The following is a 16,565-nucleotide window of genomic DNA, read 5'->3' as shown; positions in this document are numbered from 1 at the left end:
AAACTAGTGGTCATGAGAAAATACATTTCACTGTTGTTCTAGCCTGCTGTGCAGACGGGACAAAGCTACCACCTATGATCATATTTAAAAGAAAAACATTTCCAAAGGAAAAGATTCCAGGTGGAGTTACTGTCCACGTTCATGAAAAGGGATGGATGAATGAAGAAGGCATGAAAATCTGGTTTAACAAAGTCTGGTCACAAAGGCCTGGAGGATTACTTAAAAAACCAGCCTTGCTTGTTCTTGATCACTTCAAAGCCCATGTTACCCACAGTGCAAAAGCAATTGCAGCGGACTTAAAAACCCAACTTGCTGTGATACCTGGTGGACTAACTAGCCAACTACAACCTCTTCATGTGTCAGTAAACAAGCTCTTTAAGGACCTAATGAAGAGAGAGTGGACATTTTGGATGCAGTCAGCTGGTAATGATTTACTACCTACAGGCATGATCAAGGAAGCATCGATCGCCCAGGTTTGTGACTGGATCCTAAGATCGTGGAACAGTGTCAAGAAGGAAGTGGTTGTGAAATCGTTTAAAAAATGCGGCATCAGCAATGCTATGGATAGAAGTGAGGACGAAATTTACTGGGACGAGGAAAGTGACTCTTCAGAAGACACCAGTACTATAGAAATTGAAGACGATACTTCTGATATTGATAGTGACGGAGCATTCTTGGCCTTCTATGATGTGTAAATATCATGCATTTGTTACCAGTACATAAAATGTCTTATACCTTATATCTGTTCTTGTGTTTTGTAATTACTGGTTACATAAAATTTCTTATATCACAGTATGTTAAAAAATAAATGCTAAAATTCCTTTATAATACAAAAAAGGTATCTAAATATAAATAAATAAATAAATAATTGAATTAAAAAATTAAAACAAAACACTTTTTTTCTTAAAAGTTTGGCCCCAAAATGTGGGTGCTCATTATACATGGGAGTGCATTATACACAGCAAAATATAGTGTATACATATTTAAGATCGTATACTTCAACAACTATAAAAGATACCCATAATTATACAAGATGAGTTTTCTGGGGATGGTAGAAAGTTAAAAGGGGAAGGGAAATCTGGAAAGGTTTTAAGAAAAAGGTGATTTTTGAGCTGGGTTTTTGGAGTCTCATAATTGGGTTTCTTAGGGCAGTGTAATTTGAAAAGAAAACCATGGGCTCTAAAGTCAGAAGGTTAGAGTACAGTTCCCAGCAATACCAGGTAGTGACTGTGCGATTGCAGGGAAATCACTCTCAAACCTTATTACCTTGTACTATTTTTCTCCCTTTTTCCCAATATATGTGCAACCTGTTAGGTGGTCATCTCCACAGGGTGTTGCTGTGGTTAAACCTCTCTTAACCACTCTATGAGCAAGTAAGCATGCCAGCTCAGAGGTCAGTCCATCTCTCTCTGGAACTTACAGTATTACTGGAAAGTCTCATGATTACTGTTTCAGTTCCTCAGGAGTGGGGGCAGTGTATAAACAAAGTCAAGTTGCTACTTGCACTGCCACTTTTCAAAGTTTTTAAAGCAGGAATGGGTAAACTTTTTCTCTACAGGGGCAGATGTAAATATTTCACATTTTATGAGCCTGTCACATATTCTTGGTTTTTTGGTTGCTCTTTATTAATACTTTAAAAATATATAAACAATTTTTTTGCTTATGGACTATACTAAAAGAGGCTGAAGACTAAATTGATCTGTGGACTAAAGTTGCTGATCCTGGTTTTAAAGTATTAAGTTTAAACCTTGAAAATTTTAAACTTTCTTTTCTTTGCCTACAATTGATAAATCTTGTTGCTTTTTTAAAAAACTATTTTTTGGTAATTTCATCAGATACTGAAGAAAGGAAATATAAAACAGCCCTATTTCTCCTTTTTTTCCCTGTAAGTGTTCAGTAAAGGTGTTAGCAGGACCCTGTATTTGTTTTTAGGACCCTAGCTCTGCTAACATTCCTTTGTATTTTAACAGTGCAACTTTTACCAGCATAGTGTTGGCTTATCTATCTATATTTGGAAGAAAAGGCAGTAGGCTCTTAACACTCCATGTCTTAAATCCCATTGGCTATCTGTATAGCCAAATCCCACATCACCTACAACTTCTAATTAATGAAAAGTTTGGCAGTTTCATAATGAGTATCCTCTTATTTATTATTTTCTTCACCTGGTAACTGAATAAACATACTATCACTTCCAATGAGCAAATATTGATCAAATCTGTACTCTGTTCTAGTCATGTGGGATATAGCTGCCCCATGAGGTTTACATTCTACTTGGTGCAGACGGGCAGACTATTAAAAAGTAAACCATATAGTATATTAGAAGGTACTAAGTGCTATAGAAAGAAAAGGTAGAGTAGAGTAAGGAAAATAACATCTGCTATGGGGATGGGGGTTATAATTTAAAATATCGTTTATAGGGAAGGCCTTGTTGAGGTGGCAACATTTGAGCAAAAATTTGGGAGAGGAAAGGGAACAAGCCTTGCAGATAAATCTGGGGTAAGAACATTCCATGCAAAGAGGAGCAAAAACAAAGTTCCTGATGCAAGACTGTAATGTGCTTGGTGCACTGATGATGGTCGTGATGAGAGCAAGGAGGCCACTGTGGCTGGAGAAGAGGAAATAGAGGAAAGTAGAAGGTAATGAGGCAGAAGAAGTGATGAAAGGCCTGAATGGGAATGGCCCTGTTACTATCAATACTTGGACTTTCACTAGACAGGGAGCCACTGGATGGATTTGAATAGAAGAAGAAAATGATTTAAGTTTCAATGGGATTGCTCTTCCTTGTTAAGAACAGGAAGGGCAAGGGTAGTCACAGGCACCCCAAGAGGAGATCAGAGTAATAGTCCATGTGAGAGATCAGGGTAGCAGCAGCAGAGAAAAGGTCGGACACTGGATATATACTTCACCCCTGAACACAGGGATAAGGGTGCTGGACCCCCATGTCAGTCAGAAATCCACATATACCTTTTGACTGCCCCCAAATTTAACTGCTAATAGCCTACTGTTGACCTAATGAATAACGTAAATAGTTGATTAACATCTTTTGTGTGTAATATGTATTATATACTGTATTCTTACAATAAAGTTAGAAAAAAAACATTTACAGTACTGTTATGTATTTATTGAAAAAACATATGGCTGGTAGAGGGGGGCAAAGAGGGAAAATTGAGACAATTGTAATAGCATAAACAATAAAATATTTTAAACAGAAAAGAAAAAAATCCACATATAAGTGGACTCATGCAGTTCAAACCATGTTATTCACAGATTGACTGAATTTGCAATGTAGAACCAAAAAGATTTGCTGACAGACTTGGATGTGGGGCATGAGAAAAAGTTGAGGATGACTCTACATTTTGTGACTTGAGCAAATAGAATAGAACTGTCATTTACTAAATTGCAAAAGATTATAAAAAGAATATAATTGCAGAGAAAGATCAGGATTTTAGTTTTGGACATGTTAAGATGAGAGAGTTGTAGAGATACTGCATAGACAATAAGAAGTATGTGCCTGGAATTCAGAGGCAAAGAAATATAAATTTGGAAATTTTCAGCATATAGGTAAGTAAGGTTATGAGACTAAGATCATCGAGAAGGTGAATACAGACCAAGAAGAAAAACAGAACAAAAACCAAGCACTCTGAGGTGCCAACCAGTTAAGAGGCTGGAGAGATGAACAACAAGTCAAGACCGAGAAGGAGAGGTGGATGAAGTAGGAAGAAAACTAGAGGAGTGCAGAGTCCTGGAAACAAAGTCATGGAGAGGGCGGTGACCAGCTCTGTCAGACACGGCATGGGTACTAGCCTCAGAAATGTGGAGGTAACTGGCAAACTGGAAGGGACGAATGACTTTAGATGAACTGGAATCTGGGCACAGCCTGACAAATGCATAGGAACAAGTTTTCCCAACAGGGTTAAAGTATCACAAAAATTTAGGTAACAAAGCTTGTTGAAGATTTGTTCATGCTGAGCCCTCTAACTAACTGGGTTTGTTATAAATTATCAATCAAAAACTGAAAACACAAACTAACAAAACACCCTAATGAGATGGGTTAAAATACAGCAAAACTTCCGATTTTAAGGTAACAGCTCTAAACTCTTATTGCAAGTCCTCTGAGAGCAAAGGATAACACTCACCTTTTTTTAGTTCCAAGGCATCCAGAACTACTCTGAGCTAATAGTAATGCATTCAACAATGCTTTATTGTGCACCTGTGTATGAGGCAATAGGAATGTGGTAGTCAAGATACCCAATCCTACCCAACCCTGTACAGCTTAAAACAAGCCTTGAAACAAACCACGGATGTGATGGGTGTTATGAAATGGGGAGTGCTGGGAGCTATACCTCTTTAACCTGACTTTTTAATTTTTACATATAAGTGTATCTGCTACAAGATTCTGAATATGAATGACATTATGTACCAGTTCCAGTTCTGTAGTATTGATATAAATAAAAAAGATAGTACTGTATTTCTAGTTAATTTTTCTGGCATTCATTCTCAACTCACTGGTTGAGACAGTGCTGTCCAAATGCCTCTTGAACAGGATATAAAGAAATTGACTGAAAAGGAAAAGACATTTTTGAAAAGCCCAGAATTATCATCATCATCTTTGGTCTCTTACCTTGATCACCAAGTACCAGGGCACCAGCTTCCAAAGCAAAATCTCCTGAGGAGCTATCCTTTGAGAGAGTTACAGTCAAACCAGAGGTGGTTGTGGTGTTACCACAAACATACACACCACGTGGAGCAACACTGCATACTGCCTGAGGAAACAAAAAATTTAAGAGAATCACCCAAAGCAAAGGGAAATAATAGCTAATAGCAATTGCTCACAAATCTTAGCTATATGCCAGGTAGTCTTCTAAGAGCTTTAGCCTACAATTTTCACCATCCTGGTAAGAAGGAGGTATTACTACACCCCCATGTACTGACGCAGGAACCCATGCCTGCGGAGAGTGAGTAGCTCACACAGCTACAAAGGTGTGAAGTCAGGATTCCATCAGACCCAGGCACTCTGACTCTGATGTCTGTGGTCATGAGAATATTCTGCACAACTCCATTTTATGCTTCCTGCTCAAGTTCAAACAGCAAAAATGTGAGTACCAATTTCAATTTCAAAGTCTCTAATGTTTCTTTAAACATCAAGTAATAAAATGGTTCAATGATGCTTGCCTTCTCAGTAAATCATCTACGGCATATCAAAGGAGTCATCAACTAGCACAACAGTTAAAAACAAGGACCTCTAGTCAGGCAGGCCTGCTTTAATCCTGGCTCTACCATGTACTGGCTATGTGGCTCTCAGACCTCTCTGGGCTTCAGCTTCCTTATGTTTTATCACATAACGTCCTGAGGAATAAATGAGATCACGGATGGAAGGCACTTCACCTGGTACCTGGCACACAGTAAGTGCCCAGTGCAAGGCCACTGTACATGGCTATGTACTGCACAACTTCAGGAGACAGCGCCCACAGTGTTATTATGCCAGTGTGATCTGGACTTGTGCCGTGAACGACCCAAGGGGCCCTATGGTGCCTGACTTATAAGCGGTAGCTATAATTATTTTTGTTACTTGTAATTCCTTGTTTGTTAGTCTTAGAGTACAACAGTTTACTAAATGGTCAGAACAAAAGGAGACTGAAAATACAAAGTAAACTGACTCATAACTATTAGTGTTAGCCTGACTTTTAAAAACCCTGGCTTAGTGGGACTAGCAGATTTATACATAGTACCCTCCATTATTTACAACACTTAATGTCCACTAATATTACAACTTCTATTTTTAAATTGAGCCAGTGTTTTTTTGTTTTGTTTTCAGGGGTTTCTTCCTTACTCTCACCCAAGGACATCATTTTTTCACTGCTTTTAGAGAGAGAGGAGGGAGAGAGAGAAACATTGATGCAAGAGAGAAGCATCAATTGGTTGCCTCCCATACATGCCTGGACTGGACATTGCATGTGCCAAGACAGGGGAATCAAACTTGCAACCTAGGTAGGTACTCTGACCGGGAATCAAAACTACAACCTTTCAGTTACAGGACAACACTCCACTGGCCAGGATGAGCCAGGGTTTTCAAGGCATTATTCCCAGGTCTAAAAAACATGAAAAACTGCCAATGTCATTTCTTGGTATTAAAATATTTTAAGTGCCATTTAATGTATTTTGGAAACATTATCTGCCAAGACATATTTTGTAAATAAAAAAGAAGAGAAAAGTGATACTTTATATACTATAAACAAAATGTAGAAATTAAATGATTTATAGAGATGATCAGACACTGTGGAGGTTAAACCAGGCTTCCACATATAATATGCTAATTCAAAATTCTGTGTAGCACACACACAATGCTATAAAAGATGGAAAAGAAAGTGTAACGACTTAAACCCCCTTGTGCCATTTGTCCCTTTCAAATCCATATTCTGGCTAGGTACTCTAGGCCAGGCTGCCAAGGGCTCAGTGCAGAATTTTTTTTTTTTTTAAATTTAGGCCCAGTTAGTCAAAAGGAACAAAATATGGAAACATGGATGTCAGATTAAAAATTAAAATGACTGGTTTAACAATGACTGAGCCGTAAAGAAACAAAGAATCATCTGACGTGAAGGACAGTGGGTTTATTGTACAACCAGATCAAAGCCATTCTCAATCCTAGCTGCACATCAGAATCATTTGTGGAGGGTTACACACGTACAGATGATAGGACTCTAACCCAGGGACTCTTTTTTAAAAAAAATATATTCTTGCTTCCTAAGGTTTTTTTCTTTTTAAAGATTTTATTTTATTTTTATTTTTAGAGAGGGAAGGGAGAAAGAGCGAGAGAAACATCAATGTGCAGTTGCTGGGGGTCATGGCCTACAACCCAGGCATGTACCCTGACTGGGAATCGAACCTGCGACACTTTGGTTCGCAGCCCGTGCTCAATCCACTGAGCTACATCAGCCAGGGCTACCAAGGGACTCTTAACTCAACTGGCCTAGGGCAGGCCACCGTATTTCCAAAGAGCTCCAAATGTGATTCTAATGTGTAGCCAGGGTTCCCAATCCCTGGACAAAGGTTCAGTAGTCAAAGGACTAAAATTTACCAAAGTGCAAGGGAGCCTCTGGTCTAGTCACATTTTTCCACACAAGGCATGGAGTATAAATGCAGAACAGGGACATTCTTAGAAATGACATTATGGCTGGCTTACCAGGTGTCCCTCCAAGGAAACCACAAGCATTCCACCAAGCAGTAACTTCTAGGGTCATGATAAGCCCTTGAAGGGAGGACCACTAGACTCTGATTGGCAGAGGCAGAAATTTCTTGGGGACCAGCAACAGACTGGTCACAGAAGCTGCCTTGCTTTGGATTCAGAAGCAGTTGAAATGTATTCCAACAGAGCTCTTACCCTTTATCTGATTATTCTTTTTTTTTAGATTTTATTTATTTATTTTTAGAGAGGGAAGGGAGGGAGATAGAGAGAAACATCAATGTGCGGTTGCTGGGGGTCATGGCCTGCAACCCAGGCATGTACCCTGACTGGAAATCGAACCTGCGACACTTTGGTTCGCAGCCCGCGCTCAATCCACTGAGCTACGCCAGCCAGGGCTGATTATTCTTAAAGCCCAATACACTGTTTATGTAGCTGTGTGAAGAGATAGTGGGTGACTCCGCTTTACTTTCTTAAGCTATTATGTCCACAGGTGAGGCTGTAATAAAGACTAGCAAAGCAATGCCGGGTACAAAACAAAGGGGTTAGGGAAATGGCTTATGTTTCACACAGCTGATGTCTCAATAGACCAACATACCTATGCAACCTGTGCAACAGAGGACTGGCTCAGTTTGAAAAGATGGTCAGATACAAGTTGTGTATTACTCACACAAACCCCAATTCACTTACACCACCAGACAAACTATATCCTTTAGAACACAAACACTACATGCTTTGAGCAAATTCATTTATAAATTATTCATGTGTTTGATAAGCAAAAGGTCAAATACTAAGTGATTATTTCCTACCTGTAGCATCTGACTCTTTCCCAAGCCTGGATCTCCAACAACAAGGACATGCGGGTCTCCCCGAATGGGAATTCTGTTTTTGTCATCTGCATATTTCTGGCTTCCTCCAAACAGTGCTAATGCCAAACCTGCTTTAACAAGCTCAAGTGTGAAAGAAGGAAAAGTGAGAAAAACATAAAGATGACTAGCAAACAGGATGCTGCTCCTTTTATACTTACAATATTTATTTGTCTTTTAAAGCATGACTGAACTTTTTCCTAAGAAAAGCAAGTCTAATCATATACACTACTATAAGGTAAATGATTAAAAAGCAAAAACTAGAAAGCACATAAAATCAGAGCAGTATCTTCAAACTTGCTAAGTGAAGAGCTACCTTGCAAGGCATTAATCCTTTCTACATAAAACTAAGAAATATTTGTTAGTTTCTGCTTTAACGTTTTATGCCCAGAGTCAGTTTAGAAGTCTATTTCTATTAACTCTAATTGGTAAGCAGTTTTCTCCTACAAGGGGCTGTAGTTTGCCTGTTACATCATTCCTTCATAGAGAATAATGACTCATATTAAAATATGTACAATTAAGTGGCCAACAGAAATTAGCTATTTTTTATAAAGTCTTTATGTTTTGTTTTTGCCAACTTTATATATTTTGAGCAAAGATGAAGAAAATACTTACTTCATGGCCAAAAATGACAGGGCAAAGTGAGCTGAAAAACAGAATACAGCATAAATTCTCACTTCTACTTCATTGATCTATTAGAGCAGGGGTGTCAAATTCATTTTCACCAGGGGCCACATCAGCCTTGCAGTTGCCTTCAAAGGGCCAAATGTAACTTCAACTCCTTAACAGTTAAGGAGTAGTTACATTTACACAGTCCTAAAATTATTTTGGCCCTTTGAAGGCAACCGTGAGGCTGATGTGGCCCCTGGTGAAAATGAGTTTGACACCCCTGTCTTAGAAGATCTACTTTAAAGTTTGCTTAATTTGATTTATATTGCATCCAAAAAAGAAAAATAAATAATTTATACCCATCAAACAACTCAATAAATTTTATTGCAATATTAAATGAATTTCTCAAAATTCTTGGTTAATCTATAAAAGGAAGAATGCTTAAAAGGTGTGCCAGAGTAAAGGAGATAGAATACTTGGTATTTTAAAGTAACCAAATATACTGTTGATCATTTTATGTTACTAGCCTTTAAAATGCACCATAATCATGGTCTTCCAGTTTAGGATATAAATTATATTGTATTTTACATGAATAGACATCTTTAGACTTATGCAGCCAAGCCACTGAAAGGAGACAAAAGAGTAAAACTGTGGGCTGTACGAATGTCTTAAGATAGGATAACATTTCATTTTCTTCAGTTCAAGTCAAAGGATCAGAATAAGAAAGACCACATATGAATGTAAAGAAGTACATTTACATTTATTTATTGTACAAACAAGGAACTAAAAAATAGACAGGGAAGAAGAGATACGCTCAAGAGTAAAATTGTGAATCATTACCCCTTTCAACACATACAAACACGGATATTGGTCTCCTGCCATATTCCCTTGGTACTCACCATCCAGCATGCTCCTGCAAAATAGCTGCTGGCTTCCCACCTCGAACCTGCACCTGTCTGTTGAAGGGCTTTTTATGACCTATGGCCACAGACACGCTGGTCAGGCTAGAAATGCTGAGTTATACAACATTCCCAGGAGCAGCCCCAAACCCAGGTCCTTGGTTGAAAAAATACTGAGTTCTACACAGTTTTAGTGTCCCAAAGTCCTCAGGAGGATTGACACCTGGATGCTAGGAGTAACCTGTTCATTAAGGAACCACACACTGACTGCTACCCTTTCTGTCTCCCTTCCCCATCCCCCTACCAGTATATATGGGGATCAAGTCCCAAATAAACTACACTTCTCAAATCATATCATTGCTTCTAAAGGAACTTAAACTAAAACATGACCTTCCACTGTCTTTTCCATATTCCTTTCATGGTCCTCCATTTGTTCATCTGCTGAGGGTCAACAAACTTTCTCTTAAAGGGCCAGAAAATAAATATTTTCAGTTCTACTATCTTGGTCAGAATACTTATCTGAAAACAATGATCAATAAATATGGAAATGAATGGGTGGGGCTATGTTCCAATAAAACTTTACATACAAAAATAAGCACTCTCTGCCTAGTTTGCCGACCCCTGCAAGATTAACAAAAAAAATCTAGTTTTGGTGTTGAAATCACAAACTTAGAACTAAAAGGCAAAAGCAAACCATGGGAAGAAAACCCTAGTTTTTCATTCTAACTTATCTCCTGTAAGGATTGCATGAGGACCACTACATATGTTCATTTTTACTTATAACTGCTGAGAGAAACCAGTCAGTCAAAGAGGTGATCCCCAAGCAGGCAGCTCCTCAGATCCTGTTACAGACCGCTCACCACACCATCACTTCTCGCCCTCACCCAGCCTCAGCATTCTCTCTCCCAGGGTGGTTGGGATGGCTGTCTATTCAGAGGGGGTCTCTGGGAATTTAAGAACAAAGAACCCCTGAGGAATTCCATACTCTTCTTAGTTGGTGAAATTACCATATTAAAGGCAGAAAGAAAAAGTGTCAATTTCTCCTAGTGCCCAAAGCCTAGATCAGTTTTCTATTACAATGCATTTCAAACCTCAGTCCTTTATCTCTCTTAGACATCCGTATTATTCAGTCTCATTTTCCCCTATTCAAAATTATCCAAAGAAATGTCCAAAAAGTAACAGAATAACAGCACTGTTAATTATGTTAACTAACAAAATCTCATTTAATCTTCAGAACATCCTTCTGAGACGAGTATTATTATTTCCATTTTAAGATAAAATTGAAGAAGAAATGAGGTAACATGCTCCAGATCAGACTAGAAATTAAGTGGCTGAAGCAAGATTCTGATTTAGGTTTATCTCCAAAAAAGAGCTCTTGCCCTTCCTGGTGTGGCTCAGTGGTTGAGTCCTGGCCTGCGAATCAAAGGGTCTCCGATTTGATTCCCAGTCAGGGCACAGCCCTGGGTTGCGGGCGAGATCCCCAGTAGGGGGCACAGGAGAGACAACCACACATTGATATTTCTCTCTTTCTCCCTTCCTTCCCCTCTCTACAAAATAAATAAAATCTTTAAAATTAAAAAAAAAGAGAGCTCTTAACTGCTAATGTAAAAATGCCTCTACTTTGCTTCTTCTCTACTGCATGGCAATAACAAGAAAATAAAAGATGCCGAATGTAAGTAATTTCTATGTGAATCTCTTAGTTTTTAAAAGGTAAAAAACCCCACAAAACCTACGTACAACTAACTGAAATAACTCTGGAATTCACTGTCTCATCACTCTTCTGCTGAGGAACTTGTGAGTACATTTTCTTTAGTGCTTAAACTGGAGATCAGCAAACTCTTCTGTAGAGGACCAGACAGTAAGCAATTATCTTACTGTCTGGTCCTCTTACAGTGAGCAAACCATTTGTTCTGTCTCAACCCTGAACTCTTTTGAATGAGTATGGCTGTATTCCAATAAAAGTTTATTTATGGGCTGCAAAACTTGAATTTCATATAACTTTACATATTATGAGATATCCTTCCTTTTTGATTCTTTATCAGCCATTAAAAAATGTAAAAATCATTCTTAGCTCCTGGGTCAAACAAAATTGAGCAGTTAACTTGATTTGGCCTATGAACACTAGTTTGTAACAATTTTGACTAGTTTTGTGTTACATGTAGCCAAGAACACCCCAACAAACAAATACATAATAAAATTGCAGATAACACCATACATACTTGACAATGAGTTTGAACAGGTTTTCCTCAGCTTGAATCTCTTGGATGGCATAAAGTTCTTTAAGTGAGAACTCTAGCACTGTTCCGTGCTTACACTCATCCTCAGAAGCCTTTGATTTCTGTCCTTTGCTATTGCTAACAGAATTTGCTTCAATGTACAAAAGGAACATACACTTGTCATTCTTATTTCGAGAACCTGTAAATTTCAAAGGATGAAATGTAATAATTGATATTTTCATTTTCCCTACAAAGATTCAAGTAGAATGTACAAGAAAGGCACAATGAGCTACAAATAAAACTTTATTTCAGAAGGAAAGTGTCACCTATGTAAGAAACAAGGAACTCCCTTAATTAATGGAGATTCAGAAGTAGCTTTGGAAAAGATAAATGCTGACAAATTACTGAGAGAAGAATCACACCACACCTTCTTCGGCGTTTGAGACTTTGACCACTCCAGTTATAGTCACCGTGTCTCCTGGAACGCAGCTATCCACAAGATCGTGAACAAGCTCACATTCTATTGTTCGTGGAATCCGACCTGCTTCTCGTTGATCATCAGACATCAGCTCCTGGATTCTAAAAAGGTCAGCAATTTTCAGTGAGTACACATATTGACTCTGGGTTATTTCTTTTACATATTAACTATTCAGGGTCCATATAGTGTTGAGCTAGATAAAGGGTCAATTATTTTTTTAAAAGTTATTTTGAGAAGTTCAATGTAGTATCTAAAATTACTTCAGCAGTCTGCAGTTAAGGATGGGAATGCAAGATGAGTATGTGCATTTGTCACCCTCCCTCCCAAATGTCCACCAAAATTACAGTCACTAAAGGCAAGATTTAGGGATTTGCAGAGGTGTCATTAACAAATAAGATACTGAAATCTTAGAAAACAGCAAATGGGAAAGTTTTGGATTCCCATTTGATGGGCAAAACACAATGATGTCCAGAATATATACAGGAAAAAGATACAGAAAAGTGGGAACCAAAGTTTTATACCCCTAGGTGTGATTTCCTAATATCAGAAGATAACTGTTCAAATCCAATGAAAATACTGGTGTTGGATAAGTGCTAGACTTATTGGGGTAAGCACTTTGTAAGGTATCTAAGCGTCCAATCACTATGTTGTACACCTGAAATGAATATAATATTGTATGTCAACTGTAATTGACAAAGATATTCTTTTAAAAAGTGGGAAAAATCCAGTTATAATATTTAAGCCCATTTTCTTTCTGCTGTTTTTACCCGAAAACAAAGAGACTTTGTTCAAATAATTAAGTTACCCTGAATCTCCTATGCATACATCTTATTGTGGCCCTTGTAGTACATCTGAAGCCCTCATTGCACCCTTCAGTGGTCCAAGTCCTGTAGACATGGGCTGGAAACCAGGCTCCTCCACTCACCGGGACATGGTCACGCTCAGGAGTCTTAAACACGTCCTCTTTCACAAAATAGTGTTTGTAACTCTCTCAGCATAGTGAACAATTATTACATATGTTGGTCTTGGTTTTTACAGGGCAGAAGGGCACAAAGCTAGGCCAGAGCTTGGTAGCAGTCAGCAATCTACCTCACTTTCCCCTAGATTCTACTTTTTTAAGACCATTACCTCCTGTTTCAGCCAGGTGTCCTGGAGAGTACTGTAACTTCAAACTACCCTAAATATTTTACATTTAGGATGAAGTTATGGAACTATAGTCAAAAATGGAATAAACTTGTATTTAACACACACAAAATCTGACTTGTGAAAAAAAGGTTCTTTTTTTTAAATCTATAGTAAAATGCCTCATGGATAGTGAGAACATAAAATGAAACATGCCCATTTCTAAAAAATTCTTTATTTTTATTTTAAACTTTCAGATCAATATTATTTTTGATCATAACTCATATAGAATAAATTACACAGCTTTGATTATGGTCTACATTCATCCAGTTCAATGAGTCAGATAAATGAGAAAATGAACTCTTTCTCATTAGCAAAAGGACAAAATACTTGCATATCAAATCCTTTCTGGAGTCTAATAGAGAAAAAATTTTGAATAAAGATGATTATTTCACTACATTGACTCCTAACCGAACCTTTTATTAGATACTTTATCACTATACAAGTAAGAATCACTGTAATTTGGAAAATTATAGATTTTCTTCACAGTATGAGGCATCTAATACCTGTCTGTTAGTAAATGATGTGCTTGCTTACTTAATTGACTGCCAGTCCATCGTCACTGTGAGAGGAGAGCTAGGGAGAGCAGTGAAAGACTTCCCTCGACATGTAGGCTGAGGACACTGTAACGAGATTTACTCACATTCAGATTTTCGATAAAGTACAGTCACATCTCAAGTTAAAATGTTCTATCTGTATTGTTTTAAAAATGTTTCTCAGAATGTAAAATGTAGTAAGAGCTGCAATGATTTTTTATTTCCTTCTGCACTACCTCTGTATCACAAGCTTTTGAGGTACTTTATCAGCTCATCCCTCCAGATCACTGCTCTTATTCTTCTGCTGTGGGTATGCAAGGCCCCTCACGTGCCTCTCACCCTAAGCTCTACTCCTGCTTTGTGCCTATGCAGTCTCCAGGTCTTTGAATGCCTCTTGCCGACAGTCCCACATACTCAGCCTCAATCTTCCTCTTTTCAAAAGCCTTTCCTGGGTCTTCTTTAATCACCAGCTCTCATATCTAGCCTCCTTTTGCACTGTTTGTATAGGATAATATATATATATTCTAACACACAGGCAGTCCTCAACATATGAGTAAGTTGTGTTTAAGTTTTCATACGTCACCTGTTTGCTAATTGGACTTTAAGGTACATTTATAAATTCAGAGATGGTGGCAGACTTTATTTTCCAAACATGGTTGCAACAGTATCTCCCCATGAATCTTGCCGCTCCCCCACCAAGGAATGGAGTCTAATTTCCCCTTCTTGGAATCTGGACAGGCTTCTGACTCACTTTGTAACTAACAGAGTATCACAGAAGTGAGACCACCTGACTTTGGAAAATTGCATGTCTCTTGGAGCACAGTGTACTACAAAAGAAGCATTATCCATCAGTAGAAATAAACAGAGGGCTTAATTAATAACTGGTGACAACTGACTTTTAATCTAAAAGAATAAAATTAGATTCTTAGCATTTTTCCAGTGATAAAATTAATTTTCAGATGCATGAAAGATCTAAATACAAAAAAACAAGGCTTAAAAGTATTTGGAGAAGCCCTGACTGGTGTGGCTCAGTTAATTGGATGTCATCCTGCAAAGTGAAAGATCACTGGTTCAATTCCAAGTCAGGGCACACGCCTGGGTTGAGGTTCAATCCCCAGACAGGGCATGTACGAGAGGCAACTGATTGATGTTTTTCACACCGATGTTTCTCTCTCTTTCTCTCCCCCTTTCCCTCTTCCTAAAAATAAATATTTTTTTAAAAAGTATTTGGAGAAAATGTAAGAAATATGTTTACAATGCTTGTGTGAGGAAGGCCTTCTTAAGCAGGGCATAAAATATAAAAATCATAAAGGAAAACACTGATCAATCTGACCATGTCAAAATATAAAACTATACTACAAAAAATACACCATGAAGTTAAAAAAACAAACCAAAGACTGGGAGAAAGTATCTATATATAATCAGTGATTAGCATCTAGAATTCATAAAGAACTATCAATAGTACAGTGGTCTCCCTTTATCTGTGGTTTCGTTTTCTGCAGATAATTGTAAGTTAACTATACTCTGAAAATATTAAATAAAAATTTCAGAAATAAACAGTTTGTAAGTTTCAAATTAGGCACCGTTCTCAGAAGCTTGATGAAATCACTCCCATTCTGTCCCTACCAAAACATGACTCATCCCTTTGTCCAGCTTATCCATGCTGTATACACTCTCCACCTTTTAGTCACATAGTAGCTGTCTGGATTATCAGATCCACTTTAACAGTATCTGCAGTGCTCATGTTCTAGTAACCCTTATTTTATTTAACAGTGGCATCAAGGTGCAAGAGCAGTGATGCTGGCAATTCTGATATGCCAAAAAGATGTAAAGTGCTCCCTTTAAGTAAAAAGTTATGTACATGTAGAAAAAACATAGTATATCCAGGGTTCAGTACTATCTGCCATTACGGGCATCCACTGCGGGTTGCGGAATGTATCTCCTGAAGATCAGGAGGGAGTTAATGCATGAACAGAAAAATGAATAGAAGCAATAAACAGAAAATTCAGTAAAGAATAAAAATGAACAGCCAGTCAACATGTGAAAAGATGCTCAACTATGACAAAACTCATAGAAATTAATATTAAAAATGAAATACCATTTTATACACAACAGACTAGCAAACTAAAAAGCCTAACACCACCAAGTGTTAATAAAGACATGGGGAAATGCTAATTCTTACCACTACCAGTAGGGGGTGTAAATTGGCACCTAATGAAGTCGAAAGTAAGCATATCCTATAACTGAGAAATTCCTCTGCTAAGGAGGTATGTACAAGAATGTTCTCTACAGCATCATGTGTAATTGTGAAAAACTGGAAGTACAAATGTTCACCAGGAGAATAGATAATCAGTGGCTGTCCCCAGCCACTGACTATTCCATTAAGTGGACTATTCCACTTAATGGAATAGTCCCCAACAATAAAAATGGAAGAATTAAATGTATTATCAAGATAGGTAGAACTCCAAAATACACATGTAAAAAAAATGTTGAGGAATGTTACATTCAGTATATCATTTATGTAAATACACACAAGAAAATAAACCCCATATATAGTCAAGTATGAAAATGCAGACTTGAAGAATACATGCCAACTCCA

At 37.8% G+C, this 16,565-nt stretch overlaps 1 protein-coding gene across 7 annotated transcripts in view; it reads right to left on the bottom strand.

The window, feature by feature from the left end:
* MCM8 (minichromosome maintenance 8 homologous recombination repair factor) overlaps positions 1 to 16,565 on the bottom strand; it is a 40,772-nt gene that overhangs the window by 15,124 nt on the left and 9,083 nt on the right. For all 7 annotated transcript variants that reach the window (XM_045832571.1, XM_045832573.1, XM_045832570.1 and 4 more), the window contains 6 exons: positions 13,968 to 14,053; positions 12,198 to 12,349; positions 11,774 to 11,969; positions 8,662 to 8,692; positions 7,990 to 8,130; positions 4,622 to 4,763 (listed from right to left, as the gene is read on the bottom strand). In XM_045832571.1, the coding sequence (XP_045688527.1) occupies positions 4,622 to 4,763; positions 7,990 to 8,130; positions 8,662 to 8,692; positions 11,774 to 11,969; positions 12,198 to 12,349; positions 13,968 to 14,053 (748 nt within the window). The remainder of the gene's footprint in view (positions 1 to 4,621; positions 4,764 to 7,989; positions 8,131 to 8,661; positions 8,693 to 11,773; positions 11,970 to 12,197; positions 12,350 to 13,967; positions 14,054 to 16,565) is intronic.

This window comes from Phyllostomus hastatus, unplaced genomic scaffold (assembly GCF_019186645.2).
Source record: "Phyllostomus hastatus isolate PE091 unplaced genomic scaffold, TTU_PhHast_1.1 phas_contig_17, whole genome shotgun sequence".
NCBI lineage: Eukaryota > Metazoa > Chordata > Mammalia > Chiroptera > Phyllostomidae > Phyllostomus > Phyllostomus hastatus.
The sequence above is the reverse complement of the archived record's forward strand: the minus strand, read 5'-3'. Positions and strand labels throughout refer to the sequence as shown.